A 25,842-nucleotide genomic window follows, 5' to 3' on the forward strand; every position below is an offset into this window, starting at 1 on the left:
CATGTGTAATCAAATGACAGCGAGGCTCCTAACGTGGCGAGGCAAGTCATCGACGATCGCTCTATGCTAATTTCCTGTTTCTGATCAACTAAGGTAGTAAAACTGTCTTCTCTAAGGGATATAGAGTACCAAAAAGTCTCCACCATGAGTTCGGGCGAGTTTGGCAACCCGTTGCGGAAATTCAAGCTAGTTTTTCTAGGAGAACAGAGTGGTAAGTTAACCGGGGGCTGCTCGGCCAGTCATTACCATTTGCTCTCTTCAGTGGTACATTTGTACATGTAATGTATACATGAGTGTATATCTTCCGATTCCAGGATTACAAAAAAACAAATCGAGACAATTTTTTACCATGAGCTGTCCAGCCTGTACCCCTTTGACTTCTAATGTCAACACTACACTGACCGCAATGACTAACAAATCCATTCCATATCCTTTTCTAGACTACATGCTCCAGTTTTTGATTCACCATCATTGGGCATCAGTGAATCAACTTCCACTCCCAGTACGGTATCAACAATGTATATTGCGATTTTCATATCATAGACCTCTCTTTTACCTGCCATGCCTGCTGTAATCGTCAAAGCAGCCCAGTTTTGACATACCAGTGGCACAAGTTACCAAGGGAAACCTCAAAAACTGTACCAGCCATAGATACTTGCCCACTTTTGCACTCAACTTCTACGTCCAGTAGGATATCACTTTCTAGGAGAGGAACCCGTATATTAATACTGTGTCTACTGGCCATCATCTTACATGATGCAATTCCTACAGGAGAATCCCAACCAGTGGTGTAACTTAACGCCTGCCCGCATGCCAAATGCAGGCAAAAATCGCTGCAGGCATGTTACAGGCTCGCGTAGCCAGCCCATTCGGGCAGCCACTACTTCTTGATACCATTTTCTCCTTTACAAATAAATTCAACTCGTAATGTCCGATCGTTACCACGTCACATGTCATGTTTTACTCTTCTGTTTTACTCCCTTTTACTCGACAAACGTGCTTCTGCCACATAAGAGTTCTTCCAATGGGTGAGGAAGTTTTCTGTGTTCTCTGTGATTCGATTCCTTGCGATACGGTAACCACGATGCATACATCCAGATCGAGAAGCCGGGCACAGGAGAATTTGTATTTTTAGCGTCTAATCCATTGTTAACGAAAAGCTGCAATTTTGTAGTATGCACCGTTTTCTAACGAATATTGCCTCGAAAAATCCAAACAAACATAAAGCTACCAGTTCTCTGATCATCTGATTGCAGTCTGTTGTATGGCCATAGTTCAGTTAAATTAAAGGTTGAGGTCTGTTTTCAACAATTTCTGATACTCAATTCGCAATGTAAGCACTTTGTGGAACGAAATTGGCCATTAAATCCACTCCAAAACAGCGGCACATGAGGATTTCTGGTGTGGACTGAGAAGAGATGGGTCTTTTCGATCACTCCTGTAAGTTTCAATCAATTTCAGACTAGTTATAGGCAGAAAACCTGACAAAGTGTTTCTTTTTAATATCGCGTTGTGCACGCGCGATGCATTAGGTGCATCCAAAGTTAGGATTGTATCTAATACCACAGGCAGAAAACATGGATAACGAAGCAGATGTGCACACGATATCCACAATCCTTGAGAATCAACTGACTGGGCAAAGTGGCGTGTGTAGTGGTTTCAAAGTGGAGTTAAATGCCCAGTGCCTTGAAAGTGCCTTGCAGAATGGACCTACCGGGCTTTTTAATTGAACTAGTATGACCAAGACAGGAGAATGATCAATTTATATAATACATGTTATGCGTGTGCTTCATTGTGTCATCCATTCCGCCAAAGGCATTTTAGTTGGTAATATTTGGCTTTGTCGAACATTGGCTGTAGTAGGTAGATTAAGGCTATTACCTGCCCTGATGGTAAGCCATTTCCAGTGAGGGCCGGCTGACTTAAGGTGCAGTCTGCCCTGATGGTAGACACCAAAAAAAAATTAAGTAACACCACTGCCAACGCCTTTATTTGCAGACTAAATGCTCCGTACACAAAATATTTTGGCTATGTTAGTATGTAAACTGCATTTAAAACAAATTACATGCCCTGTACACAGAATGCTGGGTGAGATATAATTTTCACAACTCGTCACCCTGTCCGAAGTTGAAGAAAAAACTTTCAAACATGGCGGACGTTAGTTTGGTTTGTCCGATTCAAAAGTTTAAACGGCTGGATTACTGTTGAAAGATGGTTTATCAATGCCGGCTTTGACATGTTTATGGTTTGTTCGTGTCAGGGAATAGATGGACAGCAAAGATAAGGTAGGGTTCAAGCGGGTCTTTTTCCATAGTCCATATGAGCGAAGCTGGGCATTATGGTAGAAACATCCACCTTAGCTTTGGGCTAGATTTGAAATGCTGAAATCTGAGAAAACAGCAGATATATTACGTAATGCATAGATCTTGCTTTATATATGGAACGTAAGTGGGAAGGTGTGGTAGCAACTTGCGGATGGTCGAGGGTTTCCCCAGGGGCTCTGCCTGGTTTCCTCTCACCATAATGCTGGCTGCCGTCGTATTAGTGAAATATTCTTGAGTACGGCGTAAAACGCCAAACAAGAAAAATAAATAAATAAATTAAATCTGTAACCTATGTCTGGGTGTCAGGATCGAATCATGCAAACTGAGCAACATTTTCATCTTTGTTGTCTGTAAAAAATAAGCTGGCTTTACATTTTGAAAGAGGATTATAGTGTTAAAGCCTCACTCTTACTGACCACTTTCCATATTACCGTGAGAAGGTCTGTCACCACCCTGGGGATGGTCATGGGTTTTCTCAGGGTTATGCATGGTTTCCTCACACTATAATGCTGGCCGCCATTGTATAAGTGAAATATCTTGAATATGGCGTAAAACTCCAGTCAAATAAATAAATACATACTTATTCTATGCCAGCATATCCAAACACAGGAAGAGCGGTCAGCATAATGCTTGGGCACTGTTTTATGGTCAGCATGATGCTTGGGCACTGTTTTATGGTCAGCATAATGCTAGGGCACTGTTTTATGGTCAGCATATTGCTTGGACACTGTTTTATGGTCATCATAATGATAGGGCACTGTTTTATGGTCAGCATATTGCTTGGGCACTGTTTTGTGGTCAGCACAATGCTAGGGCACGTGTACATGCACATACAGCATAGTGCTTTAATAGGAACTGATCAGCGTAATGGTTAAGGAATGTCATTTGCTTAATCTATAAGGAAGATCCTCTCAATATTTGACCATGGGAAACTGAAAAGGTTTTTCTTTGGCAGTGCATGTGTACCATCCAACGAATTTTTTTCTAATACCATTATTTTGATGCTTGGTAAAAAAATTTGGTGTGCCTATTAAGCCAGCATTATGTTATGTATAGAGAAAACCATAAATAGATTTCAACATTAAAATGTTGAAAGCCATGCATGAAATTGATCATATCATGGTTGCATACATGTAACTTATCAAATTATGTTTTAAAGTACATAATTTAAATGTACAGATCAACCCTAGTACTGCAGAAACTCACTTTGTCCACTACTCTAGTGCATCCCCAGTCACAAACCTGACGTTACATGTAAGTGGAGGGAAGACAGCATTAAAGTTTAGTCCGTCGATGTGGTAGCAGGGTCATTTCATTGGCATGTTTTAATGTACTTCCATCATGTGACCTGAGCTTCTGTCTCACTGCTAACGCACCATATTACATGTATCTTTTTTAATGCCCATTTTGTCGCAGATGTATATGTGTATAAACCCTGTACTGTTTGGACAGAGGCATTGAGTTCATTATTGATTTGTAATCTACATGTACATGTGTGTCAGCCAGATATGAGAACTAAATGAGACACTACACTTATACAATATTTATTTCTGGGTAAAAAGCTTAACTTACACCTGGACACACCTCCCCCTCCAAACAGACCCACCCCCTCCGAACAATACATAACATGTTTATATGAGTCTGCAAAACCATATGTACATGTACACACCTTTCTCTGGCCTCCAGGTCTGTTACATGTACATACTGCTGTTACATGTACATACTGCTGTTACATGTACATACCTGCATGTATAAAGTATTAATGGTTAAGTGGCTAGTGCATTGTTCAGACTGTGAGCTGAGACAAGTATATAGACCATTCTGACCAGGATTCCTCCAGTGTGATTTGTTACAGCCAAATATGTGGCATTAAAAGTATATTTTGCCTGAGGGACACATACACATGAATGTCTTGATGTGATGGCAAGAAATTAAAAACTTGCATTGCTCGAAATCTTACTCCCCAACCTCCATATCTTCCTCCCCCAACCCCCAACCATATAAAATGTAAACAAATATATCAACCTGAGGAACAACTGTACATGCACAAGTTCACCTGTGCATTTCTTCCCAATTCAGTATTTGCCTATCAAGTGAAACTGGAAGGCACAGTGCACATAAATGTAGTCCATACAACAACTACTGTAATGTGTTTGCTTTCCAGTGTTGTGTTTCTCCACAGTGCTAATGGGGAATCTGTGACCTGTCAATCGCGCGACAACAGGAAGCGGTTTTATTGATGTCAAATTTTCCTTGCCCAGCGCATCATAAGCCTGTCACCTTTAAGACACAGTGATGTTACAGTAGAAACTCATACATTATTGTAATGTTATACATGTCGATGGTGCATGTATTTTTTTTTTGTTTTTTTCAGCCTTTGCCTTAGCCTAAAACAGGGAATTTTTTATAACACTCACATTTTACAAATTGCAAGTTGCACCTGGAATAACTTCCATGACAACATATAAGAGTTGAAAAATGGTGTATGTCCATGTATTTATAAGTTTTTTCTTGTTTTTGTCATTTCAGTAGGGAAGACGTCCTTAATTACCAGGTTTATGTACGATAGCTTTGACAACACATATCAGGTTAGTATTCAAATTTCAGCACTTTGTATGTAATGTTCCTTATTCTACTTTCTACTTGAATATACTGATGGTTCGATTTGAAGGATTTGTTACTGTTATGGATTTTGTAGACTGCACAGCTTCTGGGAAGAAAGAGTCCTGTTTCTTGTGCAACCTGCATGCTGTACATGTATAAATATACATGTACCGGATGCCAGGTGAATTATTACGTGTATATGTAGATATCCGTGTTTTCTCCACAACACTGGTCAGTCAACGGTCATATGACAGTTTTCATGACAGGCTAATGAAGAATCAGGTAGGACTGATCTATATGTACAGAGCTACTGTACATGTAGTTGGTAGGATGAATGTGTATTGAAGTTATTCTGTCATGCATACACTGTATACGGGAAATGAAAAAAATTACATACATTTACTTTCAGTTCTGATAAACGTTTAATGGCCGGAGGTAACCCAGTACATGTCATTGTACATGTAGGTCTTGTCTATTCCATGCACTCTGCTGCATTCATCATGTTGGAATTGTTATGTACTTATATACATGGAACTGTAGTGTTAGTGTGTCTGGTATACAAGGCATGAGACACGAGGAGATACTGTTAAATAGAAAGAGCAAAAATCCATTCATTGATCAAACCACCTATAAACAGTAACACTGTCATGTATTGATTCAGATTCACATATTTGTGTTTACAGTGTTTGGGGTTACTCTCTTAATTGTGTATACTTCACCCCTAATTTATCTAGCTGTATAGTGTCTATTGATGTGTATGTACATACGTATATATGCATGTATCTCTGATGTAATTTTTCAGTGACAAACTGCTTGCAGTAGCAGGCCTGTATATATATTTTGTCAAATACTTCATGTACATGTATGCTCTTTTTTTGGTTGTGTCATTTTCTTATGATTTTTTCATTCAGTACTTTCTTTTCTTCTGTTTTCCTTTATTATTACATTACCAACAAACATGCGGGTTCTTAGACTTCATTACGTTTTGCTTGATTTTGCCAAGTTTTACCCATACTTTTACATTTAAAAACTGGATTGAATGATGGCTGACGCTGACTTCGCAATGATTTGCCACATGCGTGACTTTAATATTAATTTTTCCTGCCTTGCCCCGAAAGGAATATGGGTACAATGCACAGGTAAGGCACTTAATAAATTATCATTTCTGCCAATTATTTTTTGGTCCTGTGCATTTGCTTGTCTTGTGCATGGGTGGATGCTTAAGTTGCCATATATATAAGGTTGATACACAATGGATTCAGAATATCAGTGGATAGCCTTTACAGTATAGTTCACTATAAACCTGGCTAAACTACTGGTATGTCACACGTCAAACATTAGTCACATTTCTATGACAATCTTGTCTAAAAGACGTGCATGGCTATCACATGACGTTATACATGGATATCACAGGCTAGATGATGTGCTAAATTGTATATTATACCCACATTACAGCACCAAATCCAGAGCATGTTTCAAGAAATTTAAAGCAAGAGTAAACTCATTGCCCTACTAAATATCAAACTGTCTTATAGTTCAATAATTTATTTATTTATTTATACGCAGTACTAAAAAATATTTCACTTATACAATGGCAGCCAGCATTATGATGGGAGGAAACCCATGACAATCTACAGGTTGCTGTCAGATCATCCCACTTACTGTCGGAGAGGAAGCCAGCATGGGCTGAATTTGTATATAGTTTAAAATAGTTCTGATCTCTTGGACAGTAACAAATTAACTTTATGTGCGTTTTGATGGACTTTGTGATGAAACTGGGTACACGACACATACTGGTACATGCAGACTATTGTAAATCAATACACAGGCGTTTGTATGAACAGATAAGATCTTGGTTAAGTGCGAAGTCAGAGCATGTTGTCTGTAGACAGGTGACAGTTTAGTGTGTACTTACAGTGTAGATTGAAATTCAACTGCTACATGTAGTTACAGCATGCCCAGATGAATGGATGAGCACATACACTAAATGACCCAAAAATTCGACCACGAGCATTTCGGGAGGCAAATAAATGTCATGAGATATTACTTCTGGCGCTGAAATTTACATTTTCCCAGAAGGATATCACCCTACCTTCCAGACACCTCTAAAATCACCTTTCTAAAATCAATTGAACTCCCAGAATCCGGACAAATGAGCAGCTTCGTCGTGGACGAAATTTTAGACCATTTAGCCTTATGTATATCTTGTTCAAAGGACCAGTTAGGTCATCTGAGGCTTCTTAAAAAACGTCTACTCACTTCTCACCCCGTGGTTCTCTGGTAACAAAGATAGGAAATCATTCGTGCCTTCTGTGGCTTGGAATCAGAATTGTGCCAAAGAAGAATATTTTGGAATAGCAAGTATGACATTAAACCCCCAGCATATTTCAGTATAGCATGCGTAACAATCCTGTCTCTTGAGAGTATAAATGTACATTAGCTCCTGTCAATTTGCAGGGCCGTCTAAACAATGTACCCTGTATCAGTATATGTGTGGTTATCATGCTAAGTTTCTTTTTATGCTGATACCTGATAGAGAAAGAAAAGGTTTCACCTGTACAGCTACTGTATGTTTGCGATGTTATACACACAATCTTTTATGCATGGGTAAAGTACTTCCCCTTTTTAATGTTAAATATTGACAGCATTTTTTTTTTTTTCATTAGTTTGGCCATATTTTGCATGATTATATTTTTATGTCAAATATACATTTTGTAACATAGTCTGTATTAGTTTGGATTAAACAGGGTTGTCTGCTGAAGCAGTGGAGGGGAACGGTAATGTCATATTATGTTCTTATGAGACAGTGTTTTCAATAATCTTTTTATGTTTGTTTTATTTTTCTCCCTCCCTTACTGTATGTTGTTTACGTTATTTTTTTTCAACAAGAATTGTACAGTTTGTCACTGAAACCTTGCATTAGTGTACATGTATATATCATGTTAGAGTACTTTTTTGAATATCACCTTCTGTATCATGGTATAACTGACCCACACAGGCACAAATTGAAATACATGCAGTATGAATGTGTACATGGTAACCTTTGATTGTCATGCTTAAAGAGCTAAAGATGTTGGGTTTACGGGGCCTGGTATGTGGGCAACAATCTGACATGCGACACACATTACCTCAGGCAGTCGGGTTTCCTTCATCCGTAAAACTGAATGCCATCATATAAGTAAGAAATTGTTGAGTGTGACGTTCAAACAACAAACCAGTAAATAAATAACTTTCTACTGTTTCCATATCCACATTGAAAGGCACTAGTGTGTCAATACAAGTTCAGAATATTTTGAACTCATTTTGGCATGTTTCAAAGCATTGGGTTTTGCACAGATTCAGTGTAGTTCCAAACTTGCCTCAGATGGAACTTTCTTCAGTTGTTGGTTTGTAGATGTTTGATTGACCGTAAAACCTGAAAAGATCTAGACAAAGAATTTAACTTTTTACTTGGAAGAAAGTTTTGTTTCTTCATAAGAGAGAGAAAGCAGCATATAAGAAATGAAAAATGTTAATGTCCTCTATAAAATCTTTGATAAGCCTCTTACACGTATTCTGCTGCCTCTCAAATACAAATTCATGCGCTGTACTTGTAGCTAGTTGGAAGGCGATATGTATGAGTATGTGTATATATTTGTATATACATACATATTTACATGAAATCACTTAAGACATGTCAAATTCATGAATAATAAAATACTCGGAACTGTCATTGACCAGGTTGTCAAAGTTGAACATTTGTGAAGACAAGGTCCACTTTCGTTCTCCTGCTGTGTTTGTACGTGTATGTTCGTCAATAACATGTGCTGTTTTTTTTTTTTTTTTTGTGTCTAAAATGTTCCATCATCTTTATTTTTTAGGCAACCATAGGCATAGATTTCCTGTCAAAGACAATGTATCTGGAGGATAGAACGGTAAGTGCTGTGAGAGCATATATCAGTGTTTACAGATGTACTGTAGCTTCTTGTCACCAAAACCACATCCTGTCAAAACTACACCTGTACAGCCAGGCTCTTCAGGGATTGTCCTCTGACATGGTGCTGGGTTATTCAGTGGTATAGCAAAGAGAAGTCCCGCAGTAAGCTGGATTAAAAGTAAAACACTTTAAGTAAAAGTTCTTTCATATCGCCCGTTGGCTTGTTGACGGGAAATGGTCATTGCATCTGTGCTAGTTCTACCGATGGCCATTTGCACATTTTGCGAACATAATTTCAGTTGTGCGAAATTATTTCCTGATAATGTCGCCACCTTGGCAAAGCAGTATCATCCTACTGTGTAAGAATACTTGGTTTTCAGAGACATTTTCCTTCTTATTCAATATTGTGTCGGGACTGGGATTTCTGCACTGTCCATCATCAAACCGAAACTTGTGGAAGTTCAGTCGGTGCTTGTTAACGCTTGCGCTTCGTATTCAAGGGAAATAACCTTGGTCTGGCCCATGTGCGTTAAAATTTATATGCATGTGTATTGAGTTGCTCCCCTTGACACCTGCAATACCACATGTAGTCCTCAAGGGGGAAAGGATCATGTTGTCTTAAAGCGGTGAACTCGTTAGAGGGGATAGGAGAGACCGGGGCTATGAATATTAACTTCACATATTATTATTTACTTATTTGAGTGGTGTTTCGCATTGCACTCAAGAAAATTTCACTTGTATGATGGGGGTCAGCACTATGGTGTATGTGAATGTAACAGTATGCATGCAGTTATTTTAAACAACCTCAATCCCTGGTATTCAAATCTTTAACATGTCAATTTGGTACTGTTCACCGGACCAAAGTTACAATATGTGAAAACTGGCATACAACAATTGATATTACATGTAGACTTGATATGATATTGTGTTGAAGCACGGTTTGAGTACATGTGCAATATACAGTTGTACTTGTGTTGTCTGTGTTGATTGCGCCACAGACCAGCAGTGCAAGTTTAAAGTAATATGTAGAAAAAGTAAATACTTTGCAAGTTACCTTGTAGCTTTTCAAAGCCCAAAATTCTACTTTTTTGTGACCAATTTTAGACAGTTTGTATAAGCAATATTTATACGCTTTACTTCAGTGATTTCTCCTGAAATAAAAATTTAGTTCTTTATAATACAATTTTATTCTTTTTCAGCCAAACTGTACCATAAACTCTGCATCAGGTGCCCAAATTAATGATATTTTTCAGCCCTCCATTGTAATAGTTTTTTTTTTTATACATATCTTACATATATACATCATATAAGCAGTGTGATTATGACGTGATTGTGTATTGTGTACAGATACGACTCCAATTGTGGGACACAGCTGGACAGGAGCGCTTCAGGAGTCTTATCCCCAGCTACATCCGGGACTCTTCTGTGGCTGTAGTTGTCTATGACATCACAAGTAAGCAACAGCCACTTTCCATGCCTCTCATCGTTACATTTATTTTATTTGTACACCCCAAACTTGTTATATTAATATTATATTATAAGTTATACCAGCGTGTTGTGTGTGTTTCTTCTTCGAGACAAAATATGAGGGTGTATGCCCGTTCAACACACTGATATATCAAATTTATCACAGTGAAGAGGATATCGGATAATTTTTCTTGCAATTAATACCGATACTTCAGCGAAGGCACGCTGTGTATGCGCAAACACTTTGCTGCCAGCATACCAAGACAGACATCACGGTACACACTATGAGAAGAAGAACACACAGCCTGACTGGCGACCTTGCTTGAGCCGAGAGAAAAATACTTACCTCAGGTGACCTTAGTAATTTTCGATTCATTTGGGAAGCATGTCCAAATTAATGGTCTCAATAAATGTTACGAGAAGCTCTTGTGTTCTTGTTGTTAGCCGCTGAATCATTAGAGCTCTTTTGAAAATGAAAGCAAGGAAAGTTGTTGAATTGTACATTGTCAGTCAGCATTGTTGTCTGCCAGCACGTGAGTCCCTGACTCGGTAGGTAAACAGACAAACCTTGCTGTTGGTTGGCGCCTTACTGACTTCCCGACTCCATTAGACATACAGAAAGAAATATCCTGTTCAGCAAACATGGCGGACTGAACAGTCACAGACGCAGAATTTTCTCTAAACTGTGATAAGCGGCTTAATTGGAGTAAGGTTTCTTAAGACCTGCTTATCTTCTGTCTGTTTTACATGCTGAGCCATTCCCACTTTGTAGTCAGATGAGTATCCTCTCAATTGCGATAAGCAAATTAATTTCGAGTAAGACTTCTTAAGACCTGCTTATCTTGTGTTTGTTTTACGTGTAAAGCCAATCCCACTTTGAGTATAGATTTTTTCGGTTCTTATACAATTTAATGCACTATAAAAATAACAGTATTGGACCTGACCTGCTGCAAGGACGCACCTATGTGATGTATGACAGAAGTGATGTTGAAAGCAATGTTTAACCCAAATCAAAGTGGTAATCTGAACAGAGGACAGGTAAAACTTACTAGGGGGTAGCTGTAGAATTGTCTCACGAATGAAGACTTGGTGAAGAAGAAATTATTACATGTAGGTACTGTGTAGAATGCTGTTCAGGAATCCAGATAAATGCTTCAGTTCATTTTGTACATGTATATTATGATGATGTGTATTTGTTTTAACTCCCAGCATGTAAATGAAGCTGTTCTGGTAAGCAAATTTGTACTAGTGCTATATGATTCTTGATTTCCATTTGCAGATGCCAATTCCTTTCAGCAGACATCAAAATGGATAGATGATGTGAGAACAGAGCGAGGCAGTGATGTCATTATAATGTTAGTAGGCAACAAAACAGATCTTTCTGATAAAAGGTGAGGTTTTTCTTTAAAATATTTCATGGACTAATGTTTTGATTAGTTATGCTACCTGTATGTTTTTTTATTTTTGTCTTGATACATATGTTAAACGTGTTCTTTAAGCCCTGTTCCTCCATCATGTCCACTGTCCTCGGTAATTTGGTGACAGTGGTCGATTTATAAGGCATGTTAGGTTGCTAACATGAAGTTTATTGGCAATCATTTGCCATCCACTAGTATGGAGCCATGGGCCACTTTCACTAAACTTTGTAAGTCACAACTCTGGTAACTTTTTTCGTAAAAGACGTCGTCTAGGTTCCAGTGCCAAGTCATTTACGAGAAAAGTTACGAAAAAGTGATTTACAAATTTTTGTGAATGTGGCCCCCAGGGCTCCAAAGTGGCCCAAGGGCACCAGATAGTGTATTTACGTAAACTATGCGTTGATGTCACCTTAAAACTCAGGCTATATTTTACCTTATGCATACATCTTTGTTAACTGCACAAAGAACTGTATTCTCCTACATATCATCTTTTGAAGCACATGTTATAAAAATGCCAACTTGCTGGAACAGCCCTTGTCACATTCATGCGTATGAGCCTCCGTGGAAGGAAACATGTGCATAGGGCGTCAATGCGCAGCTGTCTTTTTATGTCCGCCACTTTGATTGCTTTAAACCGGCAAATCCAAACCACTTGTTTTACGAATTCCCGTGTAAACATTTAAAACATTTAAAAGAGAAATGTAACTAATTTGCTTGTATTTTGTTGCTGCAAAGGGCTTCGTGAAATTTGAACTTTTTGCAGTGTCAGGGAGATAACTCAAACTGACATAAAGTGTGTGCCCCCTCCCCCTCCTTTTCTTGTGAAATAACAGGGTTTATTCTGTTTCCATAGTGTTCAATCACCTCAATTAGTAAGTGACTATCCATACACTTAAACGGTACGTGGGAAGGTCAGCCAGCAACCTGCAGATGGTTGTGGGTTTCCCCCGGGCTCTGCCCAGTTTCCTCTCACCATAATGCTGGCCATCGTCATATAAGTGAAATATTCTTGAGTATGGCATAAAACACCAATCAAATAAATAAATAAATACACTTAAACGAAAATGATGAGGGATTATGGTAATTTTTACCATACAAAAGCCAGTGGTAATTAAATCTTCACAAAACACCAAGCTTTATATGATGAACATAATATTATAAATCAGTTCCCGGTAGTAGAAATTGTTGGTAACCGGCAAGATGTTTCCTAGGTCAAAAGTACACGAAACTGAAAAAATGTTTTTCAGCAATTCTGAAATCCTCATGCCTGCATAAGTCCGGCAGTTGTCGACCACAATAGAATATGACTGGTGCTTACTGTACTGGCTGGGAGTGTCCAGTGTAAAACTTGCCCATGATTATATCTAATATACTTTAGTAACCCATTTGCGCAACTATGGGCTGTGCAAAAATAAGTTACTAAAAATATCTACTCGGCTTGTTGTATTGTTTGACATGGGAACCTTTGGGAAACGTTCTGTCTCAAATTAGTATTAAACGGATTGAACTAATCTGCACTTTTTCTCTTGGTGGAACAAAATTTCGGTTCTGTGAATTTCAATCCTGGGGAACTACAAGGAACATTCAACCGAAAAAGATTTTACTCATACAGGTTTCCTTTTTTTACTCATCATTGCCTTAAAGGCATGAGTAAAAAAAACTGCATGCTGAAAACTTCACTGGAGCCCTGTGGAGTACAAAAACATGTTGAGCTCCTGTGGCTTTTGACTGAAAATCTGTGGAAAGGTTTGTCAGTTGCTTTTTGGTGTCCCGGCATATTGAGGCTCAGTTTCCTCCAACTATTAATTGATCACTGTACCAGTCAGTCAGTCAATCAGTCAAGAGACTGATTCCTCTCCACATGTAGTTCAGTATGAGGTTTTATTTGTATATAGGTGTCATAAGTGTAACTTTTGTCATTTAAATTCAAGGTATTGATGCTGATGATCACGGTCATGATGATTGTAGCATTAACTGTCCAAATTACAGCAAATGGTTGTGATTTCCTGTTTATAGTCTTACAGAAGTACATGCATATATGTGGGTGTTGAGGTACATATATGTGTGGGTGTTGAGGTACATATATGTGTGGGCGTTGAGGTACATATATATGCAGATGTTGAAGTACATATATATGTGGATGTTGAGGTACATATATGCATGGATGTTGAGGTACATATATGTGTGGGTGTTGAGGTACATATATGTTTGGGTGTTGAGGTACATATATGTTTGGGTGTTGAGGTACATATATATGCGGATGTTGAGGTACATATATATGTGGATGTTGAGGTACATATATGCGTGGGTGTTGAGGTACATATATGCGTGGATGTTGAGGTACATACGTGTGTGGGTGTTGAGGTACATATGTGTGTGGGTGTTGAGGTACATATATATGTGGATGTTGAGGTACATATATATATGGATGTTGAGGTACATATATGCATGGATGTTGAGGTACACATATGTGTGGGTGTTGAGGTACATATATATGTGGATGTTGAGGTACATATATATATGGATGTTGAGGTACATATATGCATGGATGTTGAGGTACACATGTGTGGGTGTTGAGGTACATATATGTGTGGGTGTTGAGGTACATATATATGCGGATGTTGAAGTACATATATAAGTGGGTGTTGAGGTACATATATAAGTGGGTGTTGAGGTACATATATGTATGGGTGTTAAGGTACATATATGCGTGGATGTTGAGGTACATATGTGTGTGGGTGTTGAGGTACATATATGTGTGGGTGTTGAGGTACATATATGTGTGGGTGTTGGGGTACATACATGTGTGGGTGCTGACGAATTGGACTACTGCAAATCTTTGTATCAGAGTTTTTTCCCTTGTATTTCAGACAAGTCACAACAGAAGAGGGAGAGAGGAAAGCTAAAGAACTCAATGTGATGTTTATAGAAACTAGCGCAAAAGCCGGTTATAATGTTAAACAAGTGAGTAAGTTAAACTCATGTACTAAACCCAATAAGTTAAATTATATGGAAACTTAGAATAAGACATTGTAATAAGGAGCTTTTGAGTTTTGACAACATGGTGACGTTCTTTGCATTTTGAGTACATATATACAGGAATTAATATTATCCATATAAATCAGACTTGTTTTCGTGCAATAAAAATTTTAGAGCATTTGCATGATGAGTTAGGAAATTGAAGTCATGTTTGGTGAATAATTGTCAGTATTTTGTACAGCCATGCATGATAAACTGCAGTGATTTGCCCTGTCTTGATGTAAAGCAGCGTCAAGTTACAGTGAACATCACCACAATGTCGTAACAATATTCAGGAACTTCTCATATCAGCACAGTATAAAGTACAGTAGCCGTTGCTTGTTGGTGCAATCCCCAGAAGCTACATGTTGTTTTGTATGACCTATGTTACAGTTGTGTGACCTATATTACAGTTGTATGACCTATGTTACAGTTGTATGACCTTTGTTACAGTTGTTCCGGAGAGTAGCGGCGGCATTACCAGGCATGGAATCTCCAGAACCCAAACAGGGTCAGAGTATCCTTTTCATCTTGTCTTTCATCCCATCTGTTCATTTACCGGCCCCGATAGCACAGTTGGTAGAGCGTCTGCTTTGGGAGCAGTAGATCCAGGGTCAATCCTGGGTTGAGTCACACCTAAGACCTTAAAGAGGCAGTTGTAGCGTCCTCGCTTGGCGTTCAGCATGAAGGGGATAGTGCAAAGACCGGTTGACTAGTATCAGTATAATGGCTTGGGCGGGGCGGCTTACTTGCCTTCGGTAATGCATATCAGTGAAGCAGCACTAGATAAAAGAGCGGTGGAAATCCGTCCTGTAACAAGGAGGCACATTACATACACTCGAAGGATTCCTTTGTCATCATATGACTGCAAAATTGTTAAGTATGATATTAAACCCCAAGCACTCACTCACTCATCTATTTGGTCATTCTTAAGTCTTTTTAAACCTGATACAGCAGCCATAGAACACAAAAGCCTGGCAGTGGAACCTGTGTATATTTGCATCATGCTGTTTGGCTTGTGGGCGTTGTTGTAATAGTGATGAAACTTTCTTAACATGCATGTATTTGTTTCAGGGAACAGCTTAATCTAGTTACTTTTTTTCTGCGATTTTCTCAATAAACTTGTGTAAATACTTACTTTTAATCTTTCAAATAACCATTCTATGCAAAACTGCATAATTGATATGATGCTTTACCATTTTTTTTCTGTAAACTGCATGAGCGTAAGCAGGTTTCCCCCATGACCACTGAAAATCTAACTTGCGTGTAGTACTAAATGTCATTGTGTCATTGTTGCTGCTACTTGTATATGCCTGGTACATGTCTAAGTGCCCAGGGTGGGACAGCACACTAATCATCAAGCTGTTATAACCAGTAACCTGCCCCCTCCCCTCCTTTCATGAATGCTTCTGCATATATACATGGTTATACATGTAGTCAACAGTCATACTCACTATCCAAGTTAATGCTTACATGTTCTTCAGGGTGAATTAGTGTGATTAAAGTTGTTCTGTAGATTCTTATAAATCAAGAGGATGCGTTGAAGTGGCATATCATGCTCGTGCAGAGGTTGACAGAGATAATTTACAATTATATATTTAATTATGGTCATGTATTGTTTACTGATGAATGGCTGTGTATGTAGCTGTATAGTCAGATTCACTACAGTCATGACAGCAGCCATATCAGACTGATTTATGAATGAGTGAGGGGTTACTGTTAATGAGGGACAGAAAAACAGAGGAAGGATGTACAATGTGAGGATAAAAAACTTAATAGCATGTGAATATGTTTAAAAAACATGACTTCTAAGCTGTTGGATTACCATTTAGCTACATGTAGTACTGTACAACAGATTTAATTCTAGGTTAGTAGATAATGCTGAAAATTGAAAAAGTGGTCCCCTACTCTGTCTATATTTATGCAGTTCTGCTTTCTGTTATTAATTCTGTACAGTACAGCCTTGCTCCAACCTCTCAGTAGACTGCAGGTCTCCTGGGTGTTTTTTTTTAAGGGAAGCAGGATTATGGCTGGCTGTACTGTGGGTCAAGTCTGATTAACTAATAACAGTATTAGAGAAAGGACTTAAAATGCATCGTTGGCAAACAGTGGTGATTATTCCGTCCTTTCTCGGAGTGACCTGCATACTTTACTAAGTGAAGTTATTGAGTGGATCTAATGGATAATAACACTAGTATTTGTGACTACCCTTCTTGGCTATGGCACTGATTTTAGAGCAGAGGATGCTGTGAGTTTTGAAGTGGCTATCACAGCCAAGAACCTAATCAGCAGCAATATATGCCAGTTAGACTCTTCATCCAACTGAAGTCATGGCAGGTTGTGCACTGGTAGACATTTTATGGTGAACCTGCATTTCTGCTCTAGAATCTGTGCTTATCCGAAATATTTCATAACACTATCACATGTACAAGTTTATCAAAAAACACCTTCTAAATGACATCCACCAATCTGATACTGGTGCATCTCCATGTGTGCTGATGCCGGGTGGTTGAGAAATTGCCTCTTCATAAAAGTATAAGAAAGTCACACAAAAGCAAACTAGGTTTGACAAACAGTTCATATCTTTCCATCCTCTGCATGTTAAACGGAGTATGTGGAGATGGAAGGCAAACTAGGTTTGACAAACAGTTCATATCTTTCCATTCTCTGCATGTTCCATCCTCTGCATGTGGAGTTTGATTGACTGATGCATCCCGATTTGTGAAGTTTGATTTTGATTTTGCATGCTGTTTATCCTGTCATGCTAAGTATTCATTACAGGAAGTAGTAAATGTAAAAAAATACCTCCTTTCCTCTGGCAACAATCTGCTTATGGTCGTGGGTTTTCCCGGGCTCTGCCCAGTTTCCTTCCACAATTGTGCTGGCTGCCGCCATATAAGTGAGATATTCTTGAGTATGGCATAAAATACCAATCAAATAAATAAATAAATTAATGAGAAGCCATGGGGGAGAAACTCTCATGGAACTGCTGTAAATTACCTCCCCTTAGGAGTACGGTGGTGGTTTTGCTTTAAAGGTGTCTCTGTGAACCCTCAGTAGACTGCTTCTGAAACTGGGAGAGGATACTAACATCTTGCTACTGGATGTTCCAAGAACTTTCTGTCATTTCAAAAAAAAAAAAATTATGTTCATGTAGCAAAATACCATTTACTAAAAGATAGAGGGAATGATACTTGTGACATGTTAAAGAACTGTATGCAGGCTTGTTCTGAATGCATGTCCTATCGCTTAAGCGGTTTCAGCACAAGGTCACTTTTAATCAGTTTGCTCCAAACATCCAAATTTCAGCATCATCAAGGGATTGAATTTTCTCAAGAGTTAATAATGTCAAAAAATCTTTATTTGTTTATTGCACTAGTTACATTAGTGTTGTATTGTGTTTTGATGTTCTTTCTAGTTGTACTTATGTGTTTGTTGTTTTTTTTATTTGTTTGGTTGCTTTGTTTTCCTTGACTTTTGTTTCTCAGTGACTGAGGTGAAGCTAAAGGAAACCCCAGCAGAGCCTCAGCCACAAGAAGGCGGATGCGCATGCTAAATGTTACAATGTGTGCCATTGGACAGTTTTATATACAGTGTTGTCACGTTGATTTATAGTGGTCAGTGCCATGAGCATAGCTTATGGCCGTTGTGGGAATGTGTGCTTTCTGTGGGAGAAATAATACAGGGACGAAAGATGATCAAATGACTTTCTGGGATTGCTTCTGATTTCAGTTGTTGATATCCAATGCGGATAATGTATGTATGGCTGAAAATCTGGAGTGCTGGATTTTAAGCACCTATCATCAATCACTGATGTCAGTGAGGTGTAAAGATCAACAAGGAGTGCTTGGGGACACCCTTCAGGAATGGGGTAAAACATGACTTGCTAACAGTTTGTGGGCATCTAGGATGTGCCATATATGATATGCACAACCATACACATATGTGCTGTTGATCATGAATTCATATTAGAAGATGTTAGCTGGATGAATGAATACATCTATGAAAAAATAATTATCATGCAAGATATATGTCGTGCAAAATCAAAGTACCTTTTCATCCCTGGTGATATTAGGAAAATTTTGTTTTCAGCTAAAACAAGCAAAATCTAAAACTGCACATTAAGCTACTCAGCTTTAATGGCTATCTCTGCATTATGATATACCCATTTGACTGACAGAACATGTAAGCTATAATAGCCTTGTACACCTGCTGCATGAATACCTAATCAGGGAATATTTGTGCAAGATTAAATTCATTGTAGGTGTGTATGTGATTAGTTTGAAAGAGAAGACAACAGAACTCTATAAAAGTCTTTGCTTGTTATCCACATGAACTGAACAGTGACCATAATCTGAACTGCCTTTGTGGAATTGCACTAGAGACGAACTATTGAGAAAATTTACATAGTTATGTATATTTAGGATGATTGACAGAGCTGGGATTCTGTGCATGGGATTTTTGATGCTTACTTTTCAAGTTAAGTATCTTACTGCCTTGCACATGCAAATTTTGTGGTAGGTGTACACTCTCATACAAGTAAACTCAATACATACATTCTGTGTGTGTATATATATATATATATAGTTTTTTTTTTTTAGAAATGATTTTGATTATGGTAAAGATAAATATTTTGTGTAACTTTGCTTTGTGCTGAATAAGATTTTTTGCCGAATTGTAACCATTCCGGTCAGCTTTAGCATTACTTCTGCAGGACTGGAGAGTGGGGGGGAGGGGGGGGGGGTAGGGGTGCACTACCACCACACTGTCGCATGATGTTACGTTTAGAGTGGTCACCTAGTTTCATTTTGTACTTGTAGTTTTTGTTAATATAAGCTATGCAGTGACGTTAGCAAGCAGAATTTCATGGCTGAATGGCATCAGTGATATCCTGTGGTGTTAGTGTTTCTGTACATGCTGATAATGTAACTTGAGGGAACAGAATAATGTGTATTGTATAACAAGGGATAACTCTGCAAGACGTCCAATCTTTCGCAAAATTATATGGTGATAATAAATATGTAAAGGTACAACACTTTGTAATATATCTTCTCGTGCACACATTTATTTTTCAGCCTATTCTAATCATTACAGTTATTATTTATTAGTGTCGTAGATGGTCCATTATATAATTACTGATAACTTATTTATCTGTATAAGAGCATATTAACCTAAAATAACCAGCTGGGATCAATAGTTAACTGTGTATATACAGTCCTATATCTTTCCTGGTTCATATGCTGCTGGAGAGTTACGGAGTGAAAGCTAGCTGGCTTACTTTAATGTTCAGACATGGGTCCTTGGCAAATCGTTACAGAATAAAAACATTGGTTTCAAATAGTGCTATACCCTTTAGGGTATATTTATTCACTACAGTTTCCATATAGTGATATGCCTTTCAAGGTATATTTATTCACTAGCGTTTCCATATGGTGCTAATATTTATGCTCCATGCCAGTAGATGCCAGTATTGTGTGACGTAATAATTATTACTCTATGAGTAGCAAAATTTTCCTACCCGTAATTGTAACATTAAATTTCTAACCACAGTTTAGCATTATTACGTAAATGCTACCTGTCTGCATAAACACCCCTTCTCCAACTAAAACCCACTACAGTCACGCTTTGAATTGTTCATGTACTGGGTCCGCCCAGTTGCTTTCACTTAGCGCCCTCTCCATCAGCATATGATCGGAGAGTCACAGTATTTTATACTGTATCTAGCCTGTGTATGTGGGTGTATTGTGAGTAGGTAACAACAACTGTATTATCTAGCAGCTGACTTAATCAGTGGCAGCAAAAGTTTTAGTAGATTAGAGATGTGGCGCCATTTCATGCCATGAGCAGTCAATCTGATTAACTTTTTTTTTTTGGTTAAAACATCACTGACGTGTAACTAGTGTTTATAAAGATCTCGTGTTGCACACTCCTTGGAATTTTCCCCTCCACCATTGGGCTTACGATTGCCATTTATTCTTCCACCCTAAAACTAGCTCGCTATCTCTCTCTGTCGGCCACTCACCAGCGAACTCTGCTTCAGTCTTGCTTGTCTGGTGTTCATAGTGTGTTTCAGTCAAACGAACAAGCTGAGTTCCTTGTTACATCACAGCAATACGCCATTGAACTCCTTGTACCATGCTGTCCAAGGTTTTAGAAACGCCGGCGATGTAAACTGCATTTAGTAACGCTAAATTGAGAGCTACTATTTTATATAAAAATATGACTATCTGTACATAAATCTATTTACATGAAAGGTCTGTGTGTATTTGTGTGTGTGTATATATATATATATATATATACATACACACACACAGATCATCAATATTACGTGTTTTTGTGTTATTGCTTACGTTACACTTTTGTTCGGAATGTTTGTGTTGGCGTTTTTGTGTGTGTGTGTGTGTGCTTCCGTAGTTGGTTGTATTAATTATATACATAGATTTCCAGATTACTGTACCTGTTTGTAATTGCACGCTCAGCTTTTATTAGTCCCATGTCAGTAAGGCAGGTTTACCCCTCTGCCAGTCCTTCACCAGTTTTCCAGACTTCGTTTCCAAACGGTTCATCGTGTTGACTTGAAACTTAGTATACTGTACATAGCTAACCGCTTGACAATTACGATTTGCACATGAAGTTCGATCCCACGTTTACCCTTTTCTGCAAAGTATGGATGTTTCGTCCTGTCCTTTTGGAACCTTTCTTCCAAAAATGGTAGTGGTATTGAACTGTTTGTACATATATTTGGTTTTATCATGACAAGTTACAGATGGTCAACTGCATTTGTATGTTACGCTGTTTTCCTTTATTTTCAAAAGTTTGTGGGAAACCGGCGTAAACTAACCTTCGCAAAGTACTTTACAAACATCAGCATGTAGAATAAAACAAGAACAGCGACGACTGTGTAACAATTGGTAGATGGTCACACGTGACCGGAAAATTTCGGCCTCTTGTTAATTTACTTCGTTAAGGTTTTATTCTTATGGTTTATGTAAAGTTTAAAAAGTAACAACCGTTACTTAAGTAGAATTAGGCAAAGAAAAACTTGTAGTGGTGTTAAATGCAACGTCATGGGTCTAAAATTACTTAAAATGACGTGTTGTTGTTACATTCAGTAATCATTTACAGATGACCAACCTGTTGGCTTTTTCGCGCATTAACCTTGGGCCTCTAACATACTCTTTACAGGGCATACGTCGATCTTTACGGTTGGTTTACTAGTAACTTTTGTACAGGAATCTTGAAGACCGCCGAGGTCTCTGGGATCAAGGTGACAAGTTATGTCAGAAAACACAAACAGTCCGTCCCAAGCTTAGTTTTTCATAATACTTTATATACACATGCATTCTCTTTACCGAAAGTATGTACATGGTCCTAACCAAAACCTAAAACAATCTGAGTGATGAATGTTGATTAAATAGCTCGGAGCAAGGACACACGTGGTGAGGTTAAGCCTGAAGAAGCCTATGTGCATTTCAGTGGCTCCAAAGGTCAAGTTTGTCTAGTAGTGGCAGTGATGTAAAGCTAGCGTAGAGAACGGCACATGCTGTGTAAGGATTATAAGGCTTGGTCACATGTTCACAGGCCCAGCTGTCGTTTGTTCAAAGCGACCACAGACAAGTGGCCTGCACATGTTTCACTAAGCCCCTTTACAACACAAAATAACTTAAGATCCATATTGGCTATAAGGACCGGGTTTAGATATACACACATACACATGTGTTTAGGTTTAACATTTCCAATGTATCTCTTGTATTGTTGGATAAAAACTATATGTAGTTCGTTGACTTATAACTGAAGGTCGCTCGGTGTGGGGCGGATCTTGTCGAGTAAGCCTTTTCCTTAACTCTGTCCAGCTACCGGAATCGAGCTCCAGCCGAAGGTACCCTTATCAGAACCATCTGACCCAGAAGGGGGGTGCTCCTGCTGAACGCGGTTATCTCCCCATTGTTCTCAAAGACAGGATGCACTTTTTTCATGTGGAACAAAATGCAAGCAGTTCGCGTTCTTGGTGGTACTGCAGAGCTTTATATGCTATGCCTGCAGTGCATGCCTGATGTGGTGCTCTAAGGAGTACCCAGCCTTCCTGTGAAAACACCGCCTTGAGACTCTCCATATATCAGTAGTCCTCCCCGTCGTCCAGAAATCGTAGGCTCATTGGAACATTCTGTTTTAGGCTTGACTGTACACTGCTCGGATGCCATGTTGACACATATGCATTTAAAGACAATGCCCTTTGTTCACTGAAAATTACCTGTTCTGCAGTCAACTTGAACACAAATATTCACTAGCGGTTAGAACTGTTTACTCCGGCGTAAAGGTTAGGTAATACAGTGTGTTGAGATTACGCATGATGTAAAACATATTTAGAATTATGTACATGACAAGCAAACTGAAAATCATGTTCTTTTTTTTTTGTTTTGTTTTTTTTTTTCAAATTAAAAACGCTGGTCTGATATGTTCAATAGAACCCTTTATGACGCCGATGAGCAGACATGGCAGTGGTTAGCTGTTCATAGTACTCACGTCATTGGTCACTTTTGTACCGCAATTGCCGTAGGGTTCATACTGTGAAATAGTGTTCCTGTATACGTGAAGTGAAATTGTCGATTATGTCTAGGTCGCTCTTAGGGTTTTCAGAAGTGTATTTCAAATAACTGAACGTATTCATTACACTCCTGATGTATCCCCTCGTGTGGTATGTCTGCGCCTCCTCGGCGCAGAGAAGTCATTCAAACTCAGAACGAAGATTTTTTGTTTACAAAGCGTTTATCATTGTGAACAAGCTTACACTGACAATATTTGACAATTATTATATGAATCTATCCTTGCTCTTACAGGTAAAAATGTACCATATTTTCTGGCGTGTGCTGTTGAAGTCTCTCGACGTAAATGTTTCACTTCTCTAAGACAAGGGCGTAAAAAAGGAGAAAGCGATTACTCGGCGTGTACGACCCCACCGTTAGTTATTCTCGTTGCTTTCTCCCTTCACCTGGTTTCCTCCATTCACAAACCCGAACACCGTTAGTGAAATATTCTTAAAAGCAGTGAAACCTCTTCAGAATAAAATAACTTTAATTTGTCTATGAATCCTGCTTGTAGATTTTTCTGCTGGTGGTCAAACAATGTGCTCAGAATTTTTACCAAAACCACGCGGGCAAATGCGTTGTATGTTATATCATATTTGAAAAGCTTTTAAGGGGCGTTTATACAACTGAGAAACAGTGTGTTAATTCTGCCTGCCTCTATAGTTTATTGATATTCATATTTTGACCATCCCGGTGAAGTATGGCATAGCTCTGCGGAAACGAAGTTTTGTTAAATTATTGGATCTGATGAAAATTTACCATGGACCATAATTATTGTATGTTCGTTGGTGCAACAAACTGCACTGTATTAATATGAGTACGACGTAAAACATCAAAGTGAATTCCTTACTGGAAGACGAGCAACTTCAGAGCGTCTTTAATTCTCCTCTAGCCCCTCAGCAAGGGGGTTTTCTTAGCCTGTGAACCTGACCCTTTAGTTACAGAGTATGTCAGCTATCACGCTGATAAATATTCAGTACAGTGTCTAATATTGTAGACCCTATGGATAGAAACTTCCCAATAGTTTGTCTGGTGTAGCTAGCTATACGTCCTCCTTCCGTGCGCCATATTCCTTTCCATTCTAGACGTGGTGGTCATGACATCCAGCTGTACATGTGTAGATGCATGATTGGCGCTTTCATTGTCTCCATGCTGTCTCCTGAGCTACGGCGTAAAACACCAATCATTTAAACAAAAACACCTTTTGAGCCATAATTAACAATAACATGAGGGAAGTAGGAACATTTCAGTGTGTGCCATTAAGTTGTTCTGTATTTCTAGTCATGTGAATTGTTAGACTTTTGGAAGTGTTCATAGCACTCCATAGTTCCATTCAGTCCAAATTTACCTTGTCGTGAAAAGTACCCATTATATGGACTTTCGGTGATGATTACTCTGCTTACTCGCTTTCAGGGTTTCCCATAATTTCAGAAAACATTGTCTACTCCGAATATGACGCTCTGCATTGTGTTATTCGTATGTATTCGTCTTGATCATCTTTTGCATTGGCAGTATCTCGCAAAATATTGCATTTCTGTCAAGTGGTATTATTTGGAGTTATCTGAAGTAACGCTGAAACCATTTCGTGATATGCATTTAAATAATGTGAAATCCTTTTCATACGTTTTCTTGGCCGTATAACATGCTGTGATACCAAGCATTTGTATCTCACAGTCACTGTGTATCAGGTTTTTTTCGCACACAGGATCATAACGTTCTGTACATCGTGTCGTTACTATGAAGCTTATCCCACACTATACTGTGTACTGAGTGCATCTTGCATACTACTGTATCATATACTTTGTCATCAGTTTATCTCGCATTACCGTGAATCACGCGGTGTAATGAGTTCGTCTTGTACACTACATATACTGTGTATTCTGCTTATTTCACATTCTACATTGTATTAAACATCTAGTGTATATTATTTACGTACGTATGTTTGTATTTAGTAAGCGTCTCGTTTCAGATCTACTCTGTATATATTGTATATTTTGCATGCACTTCCTTCAGTGTCTGTATAATATGTGTCTTACAGCTGCTATGATGTGCATTGGAAACAAAAACTGAAATGTTGTAATAAAGCGAAATGTATAAACGATCACATATGAGATTTTGTTTCACCTCCTCATCTACCGCTCGGCGCTGTGAAGTACTGCCATTATGGCCATATGAACAGCGATCAGCTGATAAACGTTCTCCATGTCTTTGTGCGTTTTCCCTGATGCAGACTTTTAAAACTGAAGTGCTCTGCGTTTAACCCTTAAAGGGTGATGAGTGACCCGACTTTGAAAGTGTTCTATGCAACACATGTACGTTATATGCTTAATAGGTGTATAAGAGTTACATGTAACAGTTGTATAAGTGTTATATGCAACAGTTGTAAGTGTTATGTGCAACAGTTGTACAAGTTATATGTGACAGTTGTACAAGTGTTATATGTAACAGTTGTACAAGTGTTATATGTGACAGGTGTAAGTGTTACATGTAGCAGTTGTAAGTGTTACGTG

General features: G+C 38.5%; 1 protein-coding gene across 2 annotated transcripts; it reads left to right on the forward strand.

Annotated features, from left to right (window-relative positions):
• The first annotated feature begins 31 nt into the window (after positions 1–31).
• On the forward strand, positions 32–25,431 carry LOC135478980 (ras-related protein Rab6). Of its 2 annotated transcripts, none has more exons than XM_064758668.1 (8): positions 32–211; positions 4,854–4,912; positions 8,789–8,842; positions 10,192–10,297; positions 11,591–11,702; positions 14,600–14,693; positions 15,201–15,264; positions 22,601–25,431. In XM_064758668.1, exons 1-8 carry the CDS (start codon positions 145–147, stop codon positions 22,672–22,674), a joined length of 630 nt encoding a protein of 209 aa, XP_064614738.1. In that variant the 5' UTR covers positions 32–144; the 3' UTR covers positions 22,675–25,431. The 2 variants fall into 2 exon arrangements, with proteins under 2 accessions (XP_064614738.1, XP_064614740.1); XM_064758670.1 differs by lacking the exon at positions 22,601–25,431 and adding an exon at positions 18,236–19,285.
• Positions 25,432–25,842: the final 411 nt, after the last annotated feature.

This window comes from Liolophura sinensis, chromosome 12 (assembly GCF_032854445.1).
Source record: "Liolophura sinensis isolate JHLJ2023 chromosome 12, CUHK_Ljap_v2, whole genome shotgun sequence".
NCBI lineage: Eukaryota > Metazoa > Mollusca > Polyplacophora > Chitonida > Chitonidae > Liolophura > Liolophura sinensis.